The sequence below is a fragment of the Ruditapes philippinarum genome, unplaced genomic scaffold, assembly GCF_026571515.1.
Source record: "Ruditapes philippinarum isolate M1 unplaced genomic scaffold, ASM2657151v2 ctg7663_1_1_1_1, whole genome shotgun sequence".
Taxonomy (NCBI): Eukaryota; Metazoa; Mollusca; class Bivalvia; order Venerida; family Veneridae; genus Ruditapes; species Ruditapes philippinarum.
The window spans coordinates 129,281-152,419 of NW_026852427.1; the positions used below are offsets into that span (position 1 = coordinate 129,281).

Genomic DNA, 23,139 nt, shown 5'->3' on the forward strand with positions numbered 1-23,139 from the left:
TTTTCACCGGCACTTTTATCGCGACTCCTTCACCAGAGAAGAAAATTGCATATAAAACCTTTTTTGCATTTAAAGACCGTTTGGCAATTATTTGGGATTTGTTGTGTTTAGTGGCCCAGATTTTGTTGCTAACTTTTCTGACGGGCTCGAAATAATGGATACAAGTTTCATCAAATGTGGCGTCATTGGCAAACTGTTTTTTTGTCATATTTTGGAAACATTTGAAGCAGCCTTTTGGCCACCTTAACCACTTTCTCATCGATGAACAGATGTGGCAGAAATCTTTCTAACTTCCAAATGATTCATCAAAGTAAAGTGAACCGTTGATAGTGATATGCCACCCTTTCATGCAATATCACGAACTGTAAATCTGACATCTCCTTCAATGATATCGTTTATTTTAAAACGATGTCGTTACGAGATGCAGAATTTGGCTGATTTTGGTGCATTTTTAATGCTGTCTACACCAGACTCTATTTATTTTTCCATCGCTCACTGTGTCATAAGACACACAAAAAGGTCCATAAGCAGTAGAGATTTCAGTCATCAACTGCTTCAAAGAGCAACCCAGTTTTGAGAGCTTTGACGTAAGCCCGTATCTTTTTTACAGTGGTCAATGACTGCGTGTATTTAAATGGCAAATCGTATGTCTTATACTTAGTCTAACATGTACATTTATTCACCGTTGTGTTGGTATTGAACTACCCTATACAGGTATGTATTGGTTTTTATCTTGTCCCACGTGGATCACGAGATAGAGGACAATAAGCAATTCTTTTCGAACAGCCCTCGTATGTACATTGATATTGAGGAACACATTTAAAATTCAATGTGTGAAACTACAATGTCAGTAACTTGGATATCTATCATTTTGCATTGCTTTATTGACCCTTACAAAATTTATATAAATCATGTCCCCTTGTTCAATATTTGACCGCCACAGGTATCACATGATTTATATATATTTATATAGGAAATCCATATCCTAAATGATCGTTTGTTTGCGAAATAGACACCTAAATTATAAGGCTATGTGTAACTGTGGCGCGTTTGGGATTTTTATTGAAATATTAAGTTGTATATATCACAAATAAAAGAAAATACTGCATTATCATTGTATACGGTAAGGTTACCAGACATACAGTAATAACAAAAACGTACACATGTTTGTTGTTTATTTAAGTTTGAAATTTGTCTTGATCTATCCAATAATATTTTGATAGTGTATAGCTGAAAATAGAATATAAAAATGATTATTTTAGTACAACAGTAACAGTAAAAAAGCAAACAAGTTCAAATTTAAAGCAAAATGTATATTTCAAAATGTTTTTATATCATTGTCATCTATTGTAGCAGATTTTCTAAACTTTTTCCTTTTAATTTCCTTTTAACTTTTACTACATTGAAGACAACAAAATTCACTTTTAAATTCAGATTTTATTTTCACTTTTACATCCAACTATACTTTTTAATCACCTTTTAACAACCTTTTTTAACACTTCTACACTTCACTTCTTTTACACTTTTTACACTACTTTGCTTCTACACTTATACGCTTCTACCAAAATAAAGATTGTAATTCACTTATATAGTGTTTTCTTCCCGCCAATTTAAAGAGTCATGAATATCATGATATGGAGTAATTCATAAGTGAAATAAATTCCCGCCAATACCAAAAATACACAATTCATAAGTTTTGGAGTAAAAGAAATATAATATTTTCCCGCCAAATACAAACATACACAATTCATAACTTTTGGAGTAAAAGAAATATAATATTTTCCCGCCAAATACAAACATACACAATTCATAACTTTTGGAGTAAAAGAAATATAATATTTTCCCGCCAAATACAAACAGACATAATTCTCATGATTAGGAGTAAAACAAAATCGTGTAATTCACGACACTCCGGCCGACAAAATTAAAATATGATATCTTTCACTAAAATAGTACATATTAAAATTGCTCTTTAAATATTCTCAAAATGCAAGAATTGAAACAATCTTCTTCTTAGAAAGTTAAATTCATACTTGCGCATATAAATTTAAACAAATAGGCATAATGGCAAACATATTATTAAACATAATGAACGAAACATACTCCTGTTTTCTTAAACAAATCTTTCAATTTATAAACATTTAAAATATATGTTTCAAAGCAATGTATGTATGTAACATTTAATACATATAAACAGTTCAACTTGTTTCAGTAGGTTTTTTATATAAATGTCTAAGCAACATACGATATAGAACATCCCTTGTTCTGTTGAACTAAAAGTCAGTACCTCAGTACATACTATTCATTTATTGCATTGTATAGCAATGGTAATCGTCTTCATATTCAACGCGACAAAACACAGGTTCTTCCCCTCTATATGTAGTATAGCGATAACCTGTCCTAGTCCAGACTTCAACTTCTGTGCGCAACGTGTGTCTTTCTATTTCCTGTCCTTCATCTTCATCAGGTATATCAATAATCTCAATTTCTGAATCGTCTGTATCCGAATTTGTATCATCAACATCATCATATACATCACTACTGCACATATTGTCATCTGCTTCATAATCTTCAATGTATAATTCACTATGTTCAACATTTATGTTCTCGTCATTACTAGCACTTAGCACATCATTTGTCTCGTCTTCATGCATTAGAAGCAGAAGACAAGCCATCATTTACATATTGTTCATCATCATCATCATCGTTGTTTGCACAGGACACGTCATCACTTACGATATAATCACTATCTGCACGAGACATGTTATCACTAACACTTTGTTCTCCAATATCATTTTTTGCACAGGACGCATCATCACTTACACTTTGTTCTTCAGTATCATCTTTTGCACAGGAAGCGTCATCACTTACAATTAGTTCTTCAATATTATCTTTTGCACAGAACGCGTCATCAATAATGCTTTGCATGTTTGTATCAAAATCAATTACCACTTTGCCCTCTAGATTATTGTTATTATCATGAGAAATACCTTGTAACTCCTCTTCTGTTATCTCATTCAGTGCGTGCAAATCAACATCACTTATATCAGAATTTAGACTGTCACTGCTAATCTCCTCAAGATCACTATATGGTGTGGCAATATTCACATGAATACGTTTGGAGAATAAACCGCTTTCTTCTGAAGCATCATTGTCAATGTTTTTCTTTGCAAATTGTGTGATATCTCCAGTTCTGCGAGATAAATAAGAACTATTTCGTGCATTTTCAGCGTCCATGCCATGTATTCTTCTCAAATGTTCCTTAAGATAATCCCTCCTTATGCTAGTCCCTTTACAGCCTTTGATAGGGCACTTGAAACTTCCCAGAGAGCTGTGATGTTTTTCCATCATGTGCCTTACTAAGTTTCTCTTTTGCTTATAATCCTTATTACAAAAGTCACACTCGTGCCGATCCATTTTTAACTATGTTACAAAAAATGAGTAATTACTTGGGTTTTATCTGAACTGCAATAGAGCTTCTGAAACACAATAATACAGAATACTGTTAGTTGCACGGATATCACGGGATTTTTTGCCGCCAAAATTTACTAGTATAATATTGCTCCAAATTATTCGCGCGTAAAATCACCATGTGTTATAACTATGCTCCAAATTTTTCGCGCCTACAGTCACGTGATATAAAATAATTCGTACCCTATTTTATTCGTACAATATTTTCAAGGATAACATAATATTATTCTTAATGCTTTGTAATTCGTGCATAAATATATTCACACTCTATTTTCAAAAAATAATTCAACTGTTCATACACGCGTATGCGGATTTCCCCAACAACACAAAAGTATTGTCTTTAAATACCTATGGGTTGTTAATTACTTAAGAAGATTTTTAAGGCGTAATTTCGCTAAATTTGCTGCCTTTCTCTCGGGACGTATACCAGTTTCTTTCTTTGCGTTTGGTCTTATATCCTCTGTCTCTGGAATAAGAAGTTTTGAAGTTTCAATAGGATAAAGTAAGCTTAAAGGTCTTTTAAGCACTTTTTTGGATGCAGTTTCAATATCTGCAGAACGAACACAACCATCGGAACTAACATACAGATGAATGACTTTTCCTAGCCTCCAGCTACCTCTACTAGTATTATCTTTGATAAGCACTACATCACCTACATTTGGATTGAATTGAACTTTATGTTTTCCTTGTTTCAGATTTGTTTGAGTTCTTTCCCTAAGACTACATAAATATTCGTCTTTCCATATTTTCCAGAAGGAATCTAAAAGCCGCTGTCCTTTTTTCCATATTGCCAACAATTTATCCTCTGAACTTTCTATCACCTTAAAATCTGGGTCATCTGAAGATATTTCAATTTCAGGAAACCCAACATTCGGGTTCAAACATATGAAGTGTGAAGGTGTCAGCGTGATATTGGAGTTTATATCTTCTCCAACATAAACTAATGGGCGACAGTTCACAATAGCTTCAACTTCCTTTATGATAGTTATAAGCTGGTCGCTGTCCAATAACTTTTTTCCAATAGATTTACGTAAACTTCTTTTAGTTAAACCAACAAGTCTTTCATAGAAGCCGCCCATCCATGGAGCGATTTCTACAATGAACCTCCATTTAATACCCTCACATGAACTGTAGGTTTGAACATCATCACTTTTCAAAATTGAACTCCATAGCAACTCAATTGTACGTTTTGCCAGCTTAAAATGTAACGCATTGTCACTGATGACCTCTTGTGGTTTTCCTCTGCATGCTATGAATCTCCGAAAACTGTTTAAAAATGCATTTGTTGTCATGTCTTTGACCATTTCTAGATGAACTGCACGTGTGACCATACATGTATATAGGCACACCCACACCTTTTTTATGGTTTGATTGTCCCTTATGTATAATGGTCCGAGATAATCCAATCCAATATGACTGAAAGGTGTTGATTTTGTAACTCTTGAACGAGGCAACGGAGCCATAAGAGGCATTTTATACGCTCCGCCTTCAACTCGACGACACACTAAACACTTATGAAGAACTTTTCGTACCGTAGCTCTTCCGCTCGGTATCCAGTAACGATATCTAAGTTGACTTAGTGTTTGAGACACACCTGAGTGAAGCAAACGCTTATGTTCCCTTTCGACAATTGACACTGTTAAAGGATCATCGCGAGGTAGCAATAACGGATGTCTAGCAGACTCCGTTAAACAAGCATTTTCTAAACGACCCTTGCACCTCAAAAGGCCGTTTATATCAATGAACACACCCAGTTGCTGCTGTAAATTGCATTTTTTCTTTCCTCTGATAGACTCATAAACTTCCAAAAGATGTTTGTATTGCGCATGTTTTATCCACATATTTTCAGCTTCTTGAATTTCTTTTGATGTTGGAATATGTGAATCATAGTTTTCCTTTTTCATTTTACCGATTGCTCTTTTAACATATGCTGTGACACGTAATAGCTTCGTCACCGAAGAATATTTTGTTTGATCAATTTCAAATGGAGCACACGAAGGAAAACATTCGTTCTTTGCTCCATATGCAGAAACACACACATTTTCACTTCTCTTCTTTTCTTTTACATTACATTTTGTTGCCATTGCTTTGTCCATTCTATCATCTTCTTTAAACGTTAACTCATCTAATGTCCTTTCGGAAATGTCTTGCAATAGCCACTCAGGACCATGCCACCATGACGAATTTTTCACAAGATCTTTTGTAGAGCAACCCCGACTGGCTATATCAGCAGGATTGTCTCTAGACGTAACATAATGGAAGGACACATGTTTGTGGTCTTTTATTTCATTAACTCGATTTCTAACAAACAACGGAAGCTGTTTTTCCGACATAATCCATTTTAATGCACACTGAGAATCTGAGAACAAATGAACTTCGTCAATTTGCATCTTTATTTGCTCTTGTATAAAGGCTAAACATCGTACCCCTATAAGTACAGCAAGGAGTTCAAGTCGTGGAATACTGATGTTTGAAGTTGGGGCAAGTCGAGTCTTTGAAAATACTATTTCGATGTGCTGTTGTGAATTCCCTTTCTGCATCAAATATATAACGGTAGCGTATGCTTTGGTAGAGGCATCACAGAAACACACAAGAATATTTTTGTTATCACCTTCACTTACAATGCATCGTGGGGTGGCATGTTCACTTATTTCACTGAGATCTCGTTGAATTTCATGCCATACAACAATGTCTTCTTCGTCAATTGGCTGGTCCCAATCGACTTTTTTCTTCCACAGTGTTTGAATGAGTACTTTTCCTCTAAGCGTAACTGGTGCAAAATATACCTAGAGGGTCAAATACAGAGGCAATTTTGCTCAAAATGACACGTTTAGTTACACACTGAGTTGTCGATTTATTCACTTTCTGTATCGCCAATGTATCCTTGTGTCTGTTCCATTCAAGACCTAACACTTTAATCACAGTTTCATTTGCTCTGTTTTCAGGTGGAATACTTTCCGTCATGTCTCTGTTGTTAGACGCCCACTCGCGAAGATTCATGCTGGCATCGTCGAAAATTCTTTTGGACCTAATATACAAGTCTTTCGCAGCTTCAACGTTTTCTGTTCCCGTTACAACATTGTCCATATAAATATCTAGTCTCAGTTTCTTGGCGATTTCATTGTTATAGCACTCCAAGTGATAATCAATTGTTGCTCCCAATAAGAAAGGGCTTGACACAATTCCAAAGGGGATCCTACAGAACCGGTATTCTTGTACCTGATTTTGCGATATGTCTGGGTGTTCAATATCTTTTAACCATATGAAACGAGTGACATCTCTTTGATCTTTCTGCAACCCAACTTGGAGGAAAGCCTTCTCTATATCGGAAACAATACCAATCTTATGTAGTCGAAATCTTAGCAGAATTCCACACAAGTCATTCAAAAGCACGGGTCCTCTGTAAAGGCAGTCGTTTAGACTATTATTTTCAACCTTTGATTTAGCTGACGCGTCATACACAATTCTCAGCTTTGTTGTTGATTTGTCAGGCTTTATCACTGCGTGATGAGGTAAGTAATGGATATGTCTATTCTTTTCAGAGGTCTCAACTTTTTCTATAATTCCCTTTTCAAGCTGATCTTGAATAACAGAATCATATTTCTGTAATACATCTGGGTTATCTTTGAACCTTTTCACTAATGACTTAAGTCGTCCAAAAGCTAGAGGACGATTTTCTGGAACTTCATAATTGTCGCCTCTCCACGGCCACTTGACATAATATCTGTTATCTTTGAACACCAGACTTTCTTTGAACTCATCTATCGCTTGATCATCCTCAGTTCTTCCATTTGTGCTATCTTTCAATCCTATTGTTTCTATATTCCAAAAGTCTTCTATGTCAGGTAATTTTGGAACACATGTGTCAACTGTTGTAAACACTTGTGTCTTAGTTATGTTATTGCCATATGATAATATGAGCATATTGGCATCAGTAACGCTGTCATCGATTTCACTTGTTCTTCCTGAAAGAATCCAACCAAGTTTTGATGACAAGAGGTATAAGCCTGGCTGAATTTCTATTTTATGTCCTAACACTATATCTAAGTAATAATCATTTCCCAACAGCAAATCAATAGAATCTGTGTATTCTTCAGTCGGTATATCATCCGCTAGAGTAAGATTCTTGATTAACGATCTGAACTCTCCGTTATTAGATATTGACACTGGTTTTCTTTGAATGCTTCCTGTAATTGTTGGAACAATATTTGCTGTTATAGCGAAATTCTGTCCATCCTTTAATTGAATATTCAATTGCGTAGACATGGTTCTAATCACTTTAGGTTTGTCACTTCCAAATGTAACTAGACGAATCTCTTGCCTACTATTTTTCTTGAGATTCAAAGATTTAGCCAGTCTCTCGGTTATGTATGTTCTTTGCGACCCTGAATCTAATAAGATTCTTACGTTCTCTTTATTTTGACCATCTGGATCACAAATCTCAGTGCGCGATGTTTGCATCATCACTATTTCATTAGAAGATAACAAAGCACTTTCAATACAAGCTTTATCATCCGTAGAATTTCTAAGAATTTCCTTTGGTTTAGCTCTATCTTCAGACACACATGCTACTTCTTCTAACAAATTTACACTTTCTTGCAGAGATGCCTTTCTAAATTTTTCAGGGCATAAGCTTCTGTGGTGTACATTTGATTTATTGCAATATACACAAACACGTATACTTTTACAGTCAGGAGACATGTGTCCTTCTCTTAAGCATTTGTAACAGCATCCCTTTATTTGAGTTTTTCTTTCGTCGATTGTTTTAAACTTCGGACATTCGTCACTCCAATGATTTTTACTACAGAATCTACATATTCTCTTATGTTGTTGTTGTTTTTGATGATGTGTTAGAGGCGTATGTCCTTTCTTGTCATATGCAGTCAGAGCTCCGGTAGTGGTACTTGTTGTTGAATTACCCCTGTAGCTCTTAAAAGTATTTGTTGATCTTTGAAACTGTGGATTAACTCTTCTATCAGGTACAAAATTAGCACTGACTGGTTTCGGTCTGTCTGACTTTTCTCTGGATACAATATACTGTCTGAGAAACTCACGAAGCTTGGTTATCGTCCACTTATTGTCTGCACCCTTTTGTACTTCAAGATGCATAAGAACTTCACTTGGTAGTTTGCTCCGAATAATTGATACGAACACTTGTTGCTCCAAACTCTCATGCATAACCTCCAAACTTCTCAAGTGCTTTTGTATTTTGTCATAAAAGAATCGCAAACTTTCAGTTGTATCTTTAGGGGATGCAACATTCACCAGCCCCTTGTAATGCAAATCTATAATGTCTTGTTTATCTCCAAATCTTTCCTTTAGAATTGTTATGGCAATACCGTAGTTTTCATTAGATAATGTCAGTCCAGCGATAGCACCTCTAGCTTCTCCAACCAGCTTTCCCTTTAAATAGTTGAACTTGTCAACTGGCGACAGATTGTCATTTTCATGTACAGCACTAGAGAAAGAGTCCCAAAATTCCATCCATTGCAGTTTATTTCCATTAAAGGAAACTATGTCTAACTTTGGCAATTTGACAGTATTCTCACTCTTAATTTTGAGACTGTGTTGCTTGTCAAAGAATTTCTGTTGCATTTTCATTTGCTCTTCTGCCCGTTCTTGCTGGTGTTCAAAGAAGGCTTGTTGAAGTTTCATCTGAACTTCACACATTTTTTGTAAAGCTGATCCTTCTTCGTCCGACTCCTCTTTTATAATATTCTCTGCTATTTTGCTTTTCAGGTCGGTCTGTACATTTTTCAGTTTAAAGGCTATCGACAAAGCCCTATCAATCAAGACCGAATCAATTTCAATCATCTCCTGAATAAATTCACTATCTGAATCACCAATTGCACGCGCTACCTTTTCTGACTGAACAGTAAGCTTATCTATATAAATGTCAATCTTAAGTTTACTTTCATTGACAGAATGCTCAAGCTGCTTGTATTCTTCTGGGCTTATGCTCTCAATACTTGTTTCTAATAAATTATCTCCAGTCCGTAATTCCTTCTCAAGGAAATTAAAGTAGCGTGTGCGCACGCCTTTTAGATATGGTAAGTCACTCATGATTACTATATAGATATTTATAAACACACAAAAAATCACAGTAAAATTATTCAAAATTTACCTCAGTGATTCCTTGAATTTATTCAACACTTTTTTTAGTTCACTTTTATATTCCTTTGAGAAACACTTTATTGATTCTGGTTGCCACTTCGCCTTCAATTTGTTTTCACGCACTAACACATTTCAGGATACCACACATCACTATTTTCTTTGATTGAATCGAGAATCCTTTCAATCCAACTGTAAGATATTTGTTTTCGCATCTCACAGAGACATCATATATACGTTGTGAAGAAATTCTATTTTGTGGAAAATCTTCAAATTCTATTCTCGATTCCCGGGTTCCGGCGCCAAATTCAATGTAGCAGATTTTCTAAACTTTTTCCTTTTAATTTCCTTTTAACTTTTACTACATTGAAGACAACAAAATTCACTTTTAAATTCAGATTTTATTTTCACTTTTACATCCAACTATACTTTTTAATCACCTTTTAACAACCTTTTTTAACACTTCTACACTTCACTTCTTTTACACTTTTTACACTACTTTGCTTCTACATTTATACGCTCCTACTAAAATAAAGATTGTAATTCACTTATATAGTGTTTTCTTCCCGCCAATTTAAAGAGTCATGAATATCATGATATGGAGTAACTCATAAGTGAAATAAATTCCCGCCAATACCAAAATACACAATTCATAAGTTTTGGAGTAAAAAGAAATATAATATTTTCCCGCCAAATACAAACATACACAATTCATAACCTTTGGAGTAAAAGAAATATAATATTTTCCCGCCAAATACAAACATACACAATTCATAACTTTTGGAGTAAAAGAAATATAATATTTTCCCGCCAAATACAAACAGACATAATTCTCATGATTAGGAGTAAAACAAAATCGTGTTATTCACGACATCTATCCGGTCAGCTGATATATTTTAGAATATTGAAATTAACAATTATTTAATAAGAAAGTATTTAAAGTAAAGAAAGAATGACGGCCGTACTTGCAAGCAGACACTGTTTTCTTACATACTCGTACATAATCATAACATCCCATGTTATGTGCTTATATGGCAGCACTAACCGTGGTTGAAACATGATTTATTAAATGCACATTATGCCCATGAAATCCATATTCTGATATTCTTTAGAAATTTCAAATATGTGTTCAAAAATATTCTAATAATGGATTTAACTAAAGAAAGTCTGAACGTGCAGTAATGTGTCATAACGTTTAAAAAAATGAATCAAAGTAGCATTTGGACTTCCATACTAATACTAAATCACTTTAATTGATATACGTGTAATTGCCAAATAAAGCAAAATATAGTTAATCTATATTGCAAAAGTATATTTTATTAGACATTTTAACCAGATATAAAACTAATATTTAGATAACTTAAAATGATTTCTGAGGCACAATGGGCTGTTTAAATATAGGCAAGATATTGATAAGGATCCGGGTACGACACCGTTTGCACCCTGGTGTTTTCTCTGAGAATATAAAGTCCAAAGCATGACAATAAGATGATGACAGTACGACAATACGATGGCGAAGTGCAACAGTAAGATGACAACAGTACGACAACATGACGATGACAGTACGATTGCGAAGCGCGCATTGCTGTTTTGTAACCATCACAATGTCGTGCTTCGCTATCGTACTGTCGTATTATCATCAACGTTCGTTCTGTCGTACTGTCATCATTGTACTGGCGCTCTTCGCCATTGTATTGTCATACTGTAAGAGATAGGGCATAAATCAGAATTAACCTCTGACAAATGTTACTGAATTTGCATGCGTTATATAAGTGTTACTTAGTGTTTCCCTTGTAACAAATGGCAAGTTTTTCGTTAAATTGCGCCCATTTTGTACTCTACGTGCGTGTACTGTAACCATTGTACTGTCGTAATTCGCGCTTTGTAATCAGAGAACACGTTATGGCCCCTAACGCAACACCGTTGCCCTAACGCTTTCAAAACTTGACACACAAACACAATTCGTCAAATTATGACATTTATAATGAAACAAAGCTGGTTTAATGATAACTTTAACGGTATGCTGTAACACAACGTTTACATATCTGGTCTTTAAATACGACACAGATATAAAACCATTTTGTAGGTCAAAACAAAAACAGATTTTATGTGTATATGCATTACGGTTTTTAAGTTGTCAGTGTATTGATGTGTTAAAGATCCAATCCTCAAAATGCTACTTTCATTACTTGGTTATGGTATTAAAGATTTAATTTCATAACCTTTTTTTGTTTCCTTGTTGCTTTTGCAGCCATTTGTATATGTTCATTTTTTCAGTTTACTTTTGATATTTATTTTGATTACATATTGCATGTACTTATAAAACAATAAAAAAATAGAAATTGATAAAGACATACGATATTGACAAATCCAGTGATGGTTGTATATCAGACCTGGATGCCCATCTTGCTTTGCTTGATTAGCTTCTCTTTCATCACAAACTGAATCATCCCAGTATCCAGATGGTTCAAGTAGCACACAATTCTCCTGGGCATGGTTCGCATAATTATCTTTTCTATTAGGATCAAAGTTTGCGTATGATAATGGTGTATCTGGATAAATAGAGCAAATGAATTGTATAAATATATTAAGAATTACAATTGTAGTCTCTTATATTATACTAAATATGATAAAAACAAAAATTAATAATTCCTCTGATTAAAATGTATCTTTTGCATATTAAATGAAAGCAAATGCCCGTAAATTGCAATTTTATAGGCCAAACAATGATTCAGACTGTTTATGAAAAGAAAATTTTTCAAATGTATTTTAGACGTTTAACAAGCAATAAAATGTTTAAAAAATACTACATACCAGATTCCCAATGGTCAAAACTTTCCTCTTTATCGACATCTTGAAGGCCAATCCATACAGGATGAGTATAACCTTCGTCAGCCAAGATTTTTGCAATGAATGCCTGTATATCCGCCGTATATATCTCAATCAACAGACCATTTAAACCAGTTTCCCGATCACGACAGTACTGATTTGCATCATACCAATCCTGCAGTAAAATTTAAAAAAAAGAGAAGACAAATCGTATACTGATGTAGATTTTTTAACATGAACTTACTATACATGTATTATATGTTATATAAAAAGGCCTCCAACATTTCTGAAGCTTACTTTTTATCATTAGCACATCAATTGAGAATTTTCTCAAGCAGTATTTTGAAGTTTTTGCAAGTAATTTATAAATCAAATTAACGCAATATCCTTTACAGTGGCATGGCTTATGTTTATGTATTCTCAAAAACGTATTTCATTTTTTCAGTAGACTTGTTTTATCATTAAACTAGATCACAGATGTAACATTATCTTCAGAAAGTGTTATTTGTACTTACACCATACTTGGAGACAAGCTCGTAACAGTATTGTTTGTACTGTCTTATGTAGCCATCATCTGTGGTATCCCTTACAATCCTAGGACAAAGCTGTACATTTCCTTGTGTAAGAATAAAAAAGAAACGAACATTTTAGTAACATTATATTACCTACTAGGTTCACAATAATTAAAACGATTAAAAAGATATCTACATATAGGCCAGACATGTATTTAGTAAGCTTTGAAATATGATATGGAATTATTTCCTTAAAATTCATAGTATGTGATGTCAAACAGGTGACCCGTTAAATGGTAAATAGTAATTACGCTTATATAAGCAGGGGTATGACAAATAACTTTTTAGTTTCAAATCAAATCGATATAACGATCACAAAATATTCAACTGACAACATGCGTTTTTAACAATTAGAACATTTTGTGTTAGGTACGGATTAATATAACAAATATCCATGCAGTGCGAAGGTGTAAACTTCCTAAAAAAAGGTTTGGAAAATGATGTCCTCTTCGGGAGTATATTACTTGCATTTATTAAAATAACAAAATTGTGTATTGTGTAGCTCTAAAAATGAAACTGAACGACAGTTACTAAACGGGTGATTAAATGCATCGATTCTAAATATACGGTTACTAAATGATCAGTCGTGCACACGCGCCATTCTTGGATGTTTTTTATTTGTGACTAAGTGTGCCACGTAACAAATACACATGTATTGGTTTGCTTTTAAAATGTACCAAATATAACTACTAACAGGAATTGTGTTTTATGGCGAAATAACAAATGCATAGTAGTCAAATGATTTTACGTTTTCATTTTATAAACAAACAAATGCAGTTTCATGTTCTGTATGAATACGATCTAAAGTTAGAACAGATTTTAATTAACTAGGGCACCATGGTGGGTTTTTTTTCAATAATGACCACTGGAACACTATTAAATATTAGATTTGGACCGTACGAGTATTTGTCAAATTCTACAACTTAAAACTGTGTTCATTACATAATGACATTTATCATACAAAAAATAAATAACGAAATCGAAGTGAACGTGTTAAGTGCCAAAATATGATATAAATCATGTGTTAACGATATATTACACACCGGTCATATTTGATAGCATCGGGGCTATTGTGGATGGTAAAGGTGTTTTTGTTGTTGTTGTTGTTGTTGTTGTTGTTGTTTGGGAACCCGTTGTTGCTGTAAGAATATAAAAATAAGTGTTTCTTATTAGAACATCCTTGATTCACTTTGTAATTATAACAGTAAATTTGTCGTTAAAACTAAAATCATTTTGCCAAATAGTGTTTTTCAATCAAGTACATAATGAATTATTTTAAAATCTGTATTTTCAGAGAATTTGAAAACAGCAAAGCTAAATATGAATTTACATTTTTTCTTCTTCTTTCTTTTTTGACTGAATTGTGTGTTTTGATACATTGTTAGATTTGATCTATTTTTTATAAACACCTTGTACATTTGCCTTGTACATTATATCAGAAACAAAAAATTAACAACATAACTTTAAAGGCCAATTATGCCCCAGAAATGCTTTAATTTCTATTTCGTAAAACCTTTTATTTTTGAAGTCCTAATTTCAAAAAGTAACTCATTGGTCAATCACCAAAAACATCTTTTGCTCTATTGCTTTTTGGCAATAAGGAAAAGTACTGTACTGATTAAGTATTTTGTATAGAGGTCAAAATACACATTTTGCTACATTTATTACAAATAATTTCATATTTAGCACTTTTCACTTTCTTTAGACAAAATTCAACTAACATGCTCTAAAACCGTTATTCAAAAGTTATAAAACTCTTACTTTCCTTTTCTATAGAATGAAAAAAATAAATTGTTTCTGACGCATAATGCGCATTTAAAAACATTGTGTTCTGTAAAATCGAAAAGGAAAGCAAAAAGTGATTTTTTCTTAAATGATTTCATTTAGTAAATTTATGACAAGTAAATAATCATTTGAAACCTTTCATGCTCTCTGTGATCGGAAATCTGATAAAAGCTAATTACTCATTAAGGATTGGACTGACAGTTTCACAAAATGAAATATATACCCATAGCTCTTAGATTGACGGGAATGTGAATGACATGGCAATATAAGCCTGAATGCAAATTTGTTTGAGTAATGAAAACATTTTGTTCTATTAGAGTAGTGACCCAATCAAGAAACTTGTCTGAAATTGTTTTACCTTAATTATCCTTATAATACGATATCATCTCCAATCTGCGCTAAGTACATGATTCATAAACCTTTTTAAAAGGTAAAACCAGTCAATGCTATGTGCAAAATACTAGTATAGACAAAAAAGATAAGATGTGTTTCCAATGACTTAGTCCAGTGAAAGCAATTGACTCCCAGGGCTAGTCCAATTTTGACCTTGGGGTCAAGATTAATATTTTTCTTGTAGAACCCTACAAATTGATGCTACATGCAAACAAATCTTAAGTTTGGGATTTGTAGATGCACAAAATGAAACTTTAATGTTTTCCAATAATCAAGTGACATCGCGGCGGTCTACCTCTGACCCAGGAAGCATGATTTAGCTACTTGCTAAAATTCTTTGATCTTGGCACTGTAGTTTGACAAAACAATACTATATCAACTAAGTAACCCCGGAAGCGGGACCAGCATTGACCCAAGGGACACGATTAATGCCCGTTTTGTAGAGGCTAACAAGGCAATGATTTATGTCAAATATCTAACCTGTTGACATTATAGGACTACATGTGTTTTCCTACACAGAAATAAATAATACCAGTTATATTGTGGTAGTATCAATAATGTTACATGCAAAATATCTAAGCTATGGGCATCCTTGTTTCACAATAATCCTCAGATATGGGTTTCCTTTATAAGTATATATCAATCAAGTGACCTCTGCAATGGGGCCACTATTGAACCAAGGGACATGGTTCATATCAGTTTTGTTATGGTCAATAAGATAATGCAACATGCTAAATATCTAAGCTCTCGACATTATCATTATAGTTTCACACAATGAAAGTTAAATGTGTTTTCCTATATAAGTCTACATATATCAATATAAATCAAGTAATCTCCTGTGTTGATGGCAGGATGTCCTGCACACTGTCTCATTATTAAAACAATTACTGCTTTGAGGTTTTAATTTCTTTCTATCCATTCAACATATACAAAGCGGATGTCATAAAAAATGAATAATTGTGACATTAAGCTTGACTTGCGAAATGGCAAACCTTACATTGTCTTATGATGGTTAATATTTCTGCCAAGTTGCTTCAGTTTTCTTCCACCAGTTCAAAATATACAGACCGGTCACAAAACAGCTAACAGAGGGACGGACGATGTGGTGCATAACATTATACGATCTAAAATGAGTTAGTTAGGACAAATATGTACATACGGTATTGACATATATATGAATGTCTATATGGTAACTGATGGCCTCCATGAGCTACTGCAATGGAATCGTCCTCGGTACAGATAGAATCATCCCAAAAACCGGAGGGTTCTAATAACACACAATCTTCTTTATCATGAGGAGCATAATTATCCTTTCTGTTAGGGTCGAAGTTTTGATACTGTAACACCGTATCTGTAATTTGTTATATGTGTAATATTATATTACATCATGAAATAATAAAATATTTTAGGTTTGTGTTCTTTAAGACAAAGTCTTGCTTTTTAATGTGTTTTTCGTGAAATAACGTACATTTTATCACTGTCAGTATGAAAATACATTTATGTAACCGTCATTTGTCGTAGCGCTTCGGTTTGGCCATATGTGTATATACCATGGTAAACTACAGCACTCTAAACTGTGGATCATATATTATAAAATTTCTAAACAAAGGGCGTGTTATTATATTACTCTAATTTACATTGTAAGAGGTACACAAAGTGTTTATTTGTCCTAAAAATGAGCTGTTCAGATGATATGAAATAAGAATATTTCAATTAAACCTGTTTCCCAATGATCGAAAGATTCTTCTGTATCTACATCTTGTAATCCAATCCATACAGGGTGGTTGTAGTTTTCTTCTTGGAGAAACTGTACTATGTATTGTTGTATATCAGCGGTATATATCTCAGTAAAGTACCGCCAACATTATCACCGTGTCTGACATTACAATCTTGTAATGCGTCATACCAGTCCTGTAGTCATATATGATAATTTTATTCATCAAAGAGGTCTGGGTTTCGAGGAGTGCATTAATAAGTAGCAACCGATAATTTTGAAACAATTTTTTATTTTGTTTTATTGTATGTTTTATATAATATCATTTTTCATTTTATGTAGTTATTAAACAAGTACGTGTTCTGCCGTGAAAATTTTTGTGTTGACCGTCACAAACCAAATGAAAGAAATTTGTTATGACAACGATTTACTCTTAAGAAAAAGAAAAATGTGCCGTGCTAGTAAGTAAAAACTGTAGTAAAAACGACCACGTTATAATTTATTGCGTACTCTGTCATGTCATCATAATGACTTATTATGAACAACAGGTCATATTATTTTCAGAACTGTTGAGTAAGTTAAATATCTTCATACAGTTTTTCAAGCATTAATTTATTTTTCAAAAATCATAAGGTGAGAACAATTAACTTAAGAGTATAAATAAATCATTTGACGCACCAAATGCGTTACTCAGTTGCGTTATTGCTCTTCGATTGAGGGTGGTGATTAATAAGTAGAACTCGATAATTTTTCTATCAATTCAAGTTTTATTTTGTTTTGTTGTATGTTTTTATTATAATTATTCTTTTTCATTTTAGTGTAGTGTAAACCTTTGTAAGTTAAGTGATTACTGCCGCTCAGACAACACTCACATGTTTGGTCTGATTGAAAACCTACACCCAAAGGGAAAAATGGAAAGTCAAAATACTTGTTATGACAACGTTACTCATTTAGGAATGAAAACTTGCCCAAGAAAGGCATCGCCGCATGACTGATGTACGTTGTAAAGCTGTCAGTAGCGGCCAGTTATAACCTTATTGCCCTACTCTGTCATGCATCATCCTCTTATTAGCACAAGTCCAGAGTTGCATCATTGACTTTTTCGTGAGTGCAACTTTGAGTAGTTAAATGACCCTTCATACAGTTCAAAGGCATAATTATACTTTTTCAAAGAATCGAAGGTGAGCCAAATGCATTAAATTAAAAAGGAGTGTATAAAAGATAAAATATTGAAACAGTCTACCAACATGTGAATTCAACCTCGAGTTCTAAGATCTTATTGAACCCTCTTCGTAGAAGAAAAGGAGCAATGTGTATGTATTCTCTTAAAACTAACCTCATAACGTCCTGAAACAATTTCATAACAAAAGGTCTTGTATTGACGAATCCATCGCCCATCCGTTGCTGTTGTCAGAGCTGGTGGACATAAACTAATGTTGCTTGAATCTAAAATGAAAATCATTTTGTAATACGTTTACTCATCAAGATACCTTTCTAGATTGATGCTTATTAGAAAGTAAAAATATTGAATGATCATATAGATATGCTCAATTTCAGGTGGAAAAAATGTGCATGAAATGCATGTAATTCGTGCTGAATTAGGAAGAAGAAATGTAAAGATAACATAAAACGGTTTTCATGAATTGTTCATGCACATTTTCACCTTATATATCTTGGAGCGCGAGGAAAGTGCAAAGGTAACGCCGGATAATATATGTATATAATGTATATCATATAATATGTAAAGCTAAAGCTATAGCCAAAAATTGCAACTCGGTAAGTAAATAGGCAAATATATATCAAAGAACTTCAAATTAAGAGGTTTCTCAAATTTCACTGTAATAACATAATTATGTCTTACCAGCCAAATATATTTTTGGGTTAACAGTCAATTAACAGTAAATTTAATTGAATTTCGTTTGTTTCAATTTGGTAAACTGTCAGATACATAGGTCGATCAAGATAATATATTACTCGTTTCTGCTAGAGAATTTTGCAAATTCGGTTAACTATTTAATTAGTCCAACATTATTGTTTAAAACTCAAGTGACATAATATACACGGTGAATATTGCATAAAGTAACTATACATGCATAATTACTCTTTGTAAACTTAAAATATAATAAAATGTACCTTTCGTAGAAAAAAATCTGTATTGGTACGATGAACTGGTCTTTGCCGCGGGATTAAGGATTATTAAATAAAAACCTCGCGATTATAAAATTCTATACCTACCTGGTATTTGTGCCAAATTGAAATTTGATTTTGCTGTGGTTTGTCTCGTTGTTGTTGATGTTGTAGGCATATTTGTTGTAGAAAGTCTGGTTAAATAAGAAGAGGGCGGCAATGTTAAACCTGCAGTTGCTGAAGACAATTTAATAAAAGTTGATGTTGTAGTTGTTGTCTTTGGTGTTGTTGTCGTATCTGTTGATGTTGTAGCTGTACTTACTTTTGATGTCGTTGTCGTTTTTGTCGTTGTTGCAGTTGTTGGTGGTGTTGTTGTTACTGCTACTGGTGTTGTTGTTGCTGTTGTTGTTGTTGTTGTTGTTGTTACTGTCGTTGCTTCAGATACAATTGGTCTAAATGAGGAAGTGTTATTTTGGCCAGGCAGTGCTGTGACTTTATAAGGAAAACAAACAATAATGCGAACATGAGGTAATTCTATTATGCAGAGTAAATTTCAGACAGATTATGAATGACAGATTATGTATCCAGATTAATCAAAGTTTCTTTCTTTTCTTTTTTTATTTTTGCATGGATCTACAGTCTTACATGTGATAAAGACCACCTGCGAAACAAGATCAACAAAAACACCTAGTTGACAAACAACCATTGATTAAACAAATCTAAATTACATCCAAATAAAGATTGATTATCTGTGAAGACGATGATCAGTCTCTCCTTTGATTGGTCTTTGTTTAATTATTGGATTGTATCTATTTCCTTACAAAATGGTTTATATCTTTGAAAATATTGACATAAATAACTACTTATTATCGAGAACACAGCTTATTTATCAGTCTATTATTTTGTTGTTGCTTTTATTGCTGTGGTTTGTAAAAGCAGAAATTTTATCTAAAAATTATTTCCGTTTTAGCAATACATATTATAAAGGTTGTAAATAGTAAAATGATGACCTTTTACCCCCGAGACAAATGTTTTACCTTTGTCTTCTGAAGGTATGTTGCCTTGACAAACTTGAGAGAGGACACTGCTACTTTTCTCAACAAATGCAATCTGTAACAGAACATATTCATTGTAAGCAATTACACATGAAATAAATTCATGTTAACAGTTACATGTTGTGATACATCGGGTCAGTAGCAAACATGGAACTGATTATCTATAACAATGATTGCCTTTTCCCTCAGCATTTAGCAAAGACAAACTGTACTTATCGACAATTCTGGAATCCATGTTGAATTTTTAGTTTTGCTGAATATCAAATTTTGGTAGCATAAAGTCTATAATAGGTCAGTCTGTGGAGTTAAAAACACATAATTATAGAATAATAGTTGTAGTCGTCTTCAAGATCTTAGTTATTCTAGAATTTCAATAAAATGACCAAGAAAAAGGAAAAGAAATAAAGAATGATCTTAGAAAAAATATCTTTTCTTGGTCGTCTAGAAAACTCGCGATGAATTTTGATGATAAACAAATCATTTTTGCAAGAAGGCAACTAAAATAATTGACACAGGTCCAATAACTCTCAATTCCCTTTTTTACTTTACAGAGTAATGCTCTTTTTCGTTCTGTCAAGCACTGAGAATAACCGAAAGTGTTTTCTTTATTTCTTTATTTCGTCATGTTACTACAAAAAATGTTAAATGTAGTAGTGCTGTTTTGAGCTTAACTGAATAGATATCAAATTACAAGGTTGACCGTCATTAAATAAAACGAATAAGAGAAAAAAACATAAATAAACTTATGTAGTATGCAAACTTAGCTGTCGTTCCATCTTAAACTATTATGCGCTCTGAAAAATATACCAAATATTGTTTATTATATTATATAGCAGACACGAAGACGTTTCCGTTATTAGATAATAATATCATGAACCATGACTTACTTTGTGTTCATTCATTATAACGTTAAATCCATCCGTCGCATAGTTCACCTTGGCAACAGGCTTACAGTCAAACTCGTACATGTAGCCAACAGGGGTTGACGTGGTATCCATTACACTAAATATCGGAAGCTCAACTTGATAATTACACAAACACGAGTAGTCTGCTCGTGACAATCGTGCAAGACAGAAAAACAACACAACCCAATGCATCGAAGGTGGGTTAGCAAACCTGAAATCAATAGTTGTTATAGTTATACTTGCATATCTATTCTCGTTTAATGTTTCCATTAGAATGGATATAGAAAGAAATCTTTTAAAGTTTGACTTTTCGACAGATATTTGTATCAAATTATTCTCGCAATAAATTCATTCGGTTTCATCATCTATACTCGTACTTTATAGTAATTATTTTGATATGTTTTGCATTGTTTGTATATTTAACTAATACTAGTGACATCTGTATTAGAATGAAAAAAAACATATTCAGTAGGTGTTTTATGCTTTCAACATGCGAATGTCTTGATGAATTATTTACTTTAAAATATATCAAAGAACAAAAACATTACCTATGGAATAGCTCACTCAATTTATGTATTTTAAGATAAATTAAAACGAACAAATTATATATTTTCTAAATAATCTATGAATTCATAAAAATATTCTAATTATTAAACAGAAAAAAAGATTGATGAAAAAATACGATGGTTCCAAAGTGTAGCAAGTATTTGCCCCATCCAACTGCTAAATTTAAAAAAAAACAGTGACTGAACTAAATAAACCTTACATGATTCTTCTTGTGCTGTAGTAACAAGGTATTCAAACGCACAGTTTATTCAAATCCTCCTAAATAAAATCCAGGTCGTGTTTGTTATGTATAAGCAACTGTTCCCACTGTACTTTAGTTTAAATATGTCAGCTAATAGTTAGTATTATGAAACGCCCTATATTTAGATGTATCATCAAGCTCTATCAGAAGTTCAAAAACTTGAGGTTGCTCTATTTCCTTATCTGACATACATATTTTGACCTTCACTTATGGTTTTGTGATATACCTAGAACGAGATATAGAATGAACCTACCTTACTTTAATTGTTTAAGACATTATTTCCTACAAGACACTTTCTAATGTTACATAACATTAGCAGAAGGAATGTCGTTGGACAAATTTTGTTTGAATACTATTTGAAATACTACACTAAAATTTTGTTTGTTTGATATATGCATACATATCATTTGTAAGGCATGTTAGCAATTATAATGGTAATAACTGCCCTTCCCTTCAGCTAAACAAGAGTGACACTTTTCAATAGTTAAGTTTATTTTTGCACATAGAAGATCAAATGTGAAAAATGCTTCACACCAATTCATAAACGTTCGAGCTTTACTCTAAATTACCCTTAATTTTTAACCATTCTTGTTCCGATCAGAGTGTTGTTAACGCAATTTCAGTTCTAAATATAATATGCAAGTCTAGTACATGTTAATGTACCTTCAAAATCACAAAATAGGTCAAAAGAGTGCCAAATAAAGCAATACATTGACGTAAATCATAAATGCTTCACATCAAATCATCATTTCCAATTGTTATTCTGCATCGTTTTGTAACCATGCTTTGAATGTTGAACAAAATACGACTTTTTGAGATAGAAACGATGGTACCAGGGAAAGAGAAAATTGTGCGCTTTGCACTGATTTGATTTGTTACTTTTAAATAAGAGAACTAGCCTGGAAAATATTAATTACTAGGGATGTCCGGAAAGTTCATATACATCTTCATTTTTTATTGTATAACAATACATACGCTGTACAAATTGTGTCAGCAAAAATATGCATATCTAGCGAACACATTTCTAAAAAATTATTGAACTGTGACTTACGTTTGTATTTTATCAGTATTTACATACAACATATATACAGCGTCATGGAGCACTTTGACAGCGTCAACGGCGTCAAATTAACTTCATGTTTACCAACTATTCAATTTCTTCCGATTTAACAGCCATAGTACCTCTCTGGCGTATACTTAATACATGTTATGTTCCTTTGCTATTACTTCATGAATTTCATATTTAAAATTATTATTCAAAATCAAATATGTCACTGGTTCCCATACAGTGTGTGACATTGTAACGCAATCTACGATATTTCGGCCATGCTACTTTTGGTCGTCTGGAGCGTTTCTTATACGACATCAT

The 23,139-nt window shown here is 33.1% G+C and overlaps 2 protein-coding genes across 2 annotated transcripts; both read right to left on the bottom strand.

The window, feature by feature from the left end:
• Positions 1-1,099: 1,099 nt before the first annotated feature.
• On the bottom strand, positions 1,100-16,936 carry LOC132760103 (C-type mannose receptor 2-like). Its single transcript, XM_060752004.1, has 7 exons — positions 16,918-16,936; positions 16,321-16,512; positions 14,027-14,122; positions 12,927-13,027; positions 12,397-12,586; positions 11,940-12,134; positions 1,100-1,230 (listed from the first exon to the last, which is right to left on the bottom strand). Exons 1-7 carry the CDS (start codon positions 16,934-16,936, stop codon positions 1,202-1,204), a joined length of 822 nt encoding a protein of 273 aa, XP_060607987.1. The 3' UTR covers positions 1,100-1,201.
• On the bottom strand, positions 16,376-22,683 carry LOC132760123 (uncharacterized). The gene is made up of 7 exons (XM_060752027.1): positions 21,729-22,683; positions 20,945-21,173; positions 20,040-20,112; positions 19,111-19,494; positions 18,212-18,321; positions 16,881-17,072; positions 16,376-16,512 (listed from the first exon to the last, which is right to left on the bottom strand). Coding segments are annotated over exons 1-6 (897 nt in total). The 5' UTR covers positions 21,731-22,683; the 3' UTR covers positions 16,376-16,512; positions 16,881-16,973.
• Positions 22,684-23,139: the final 456 nt, after the last annotated feature.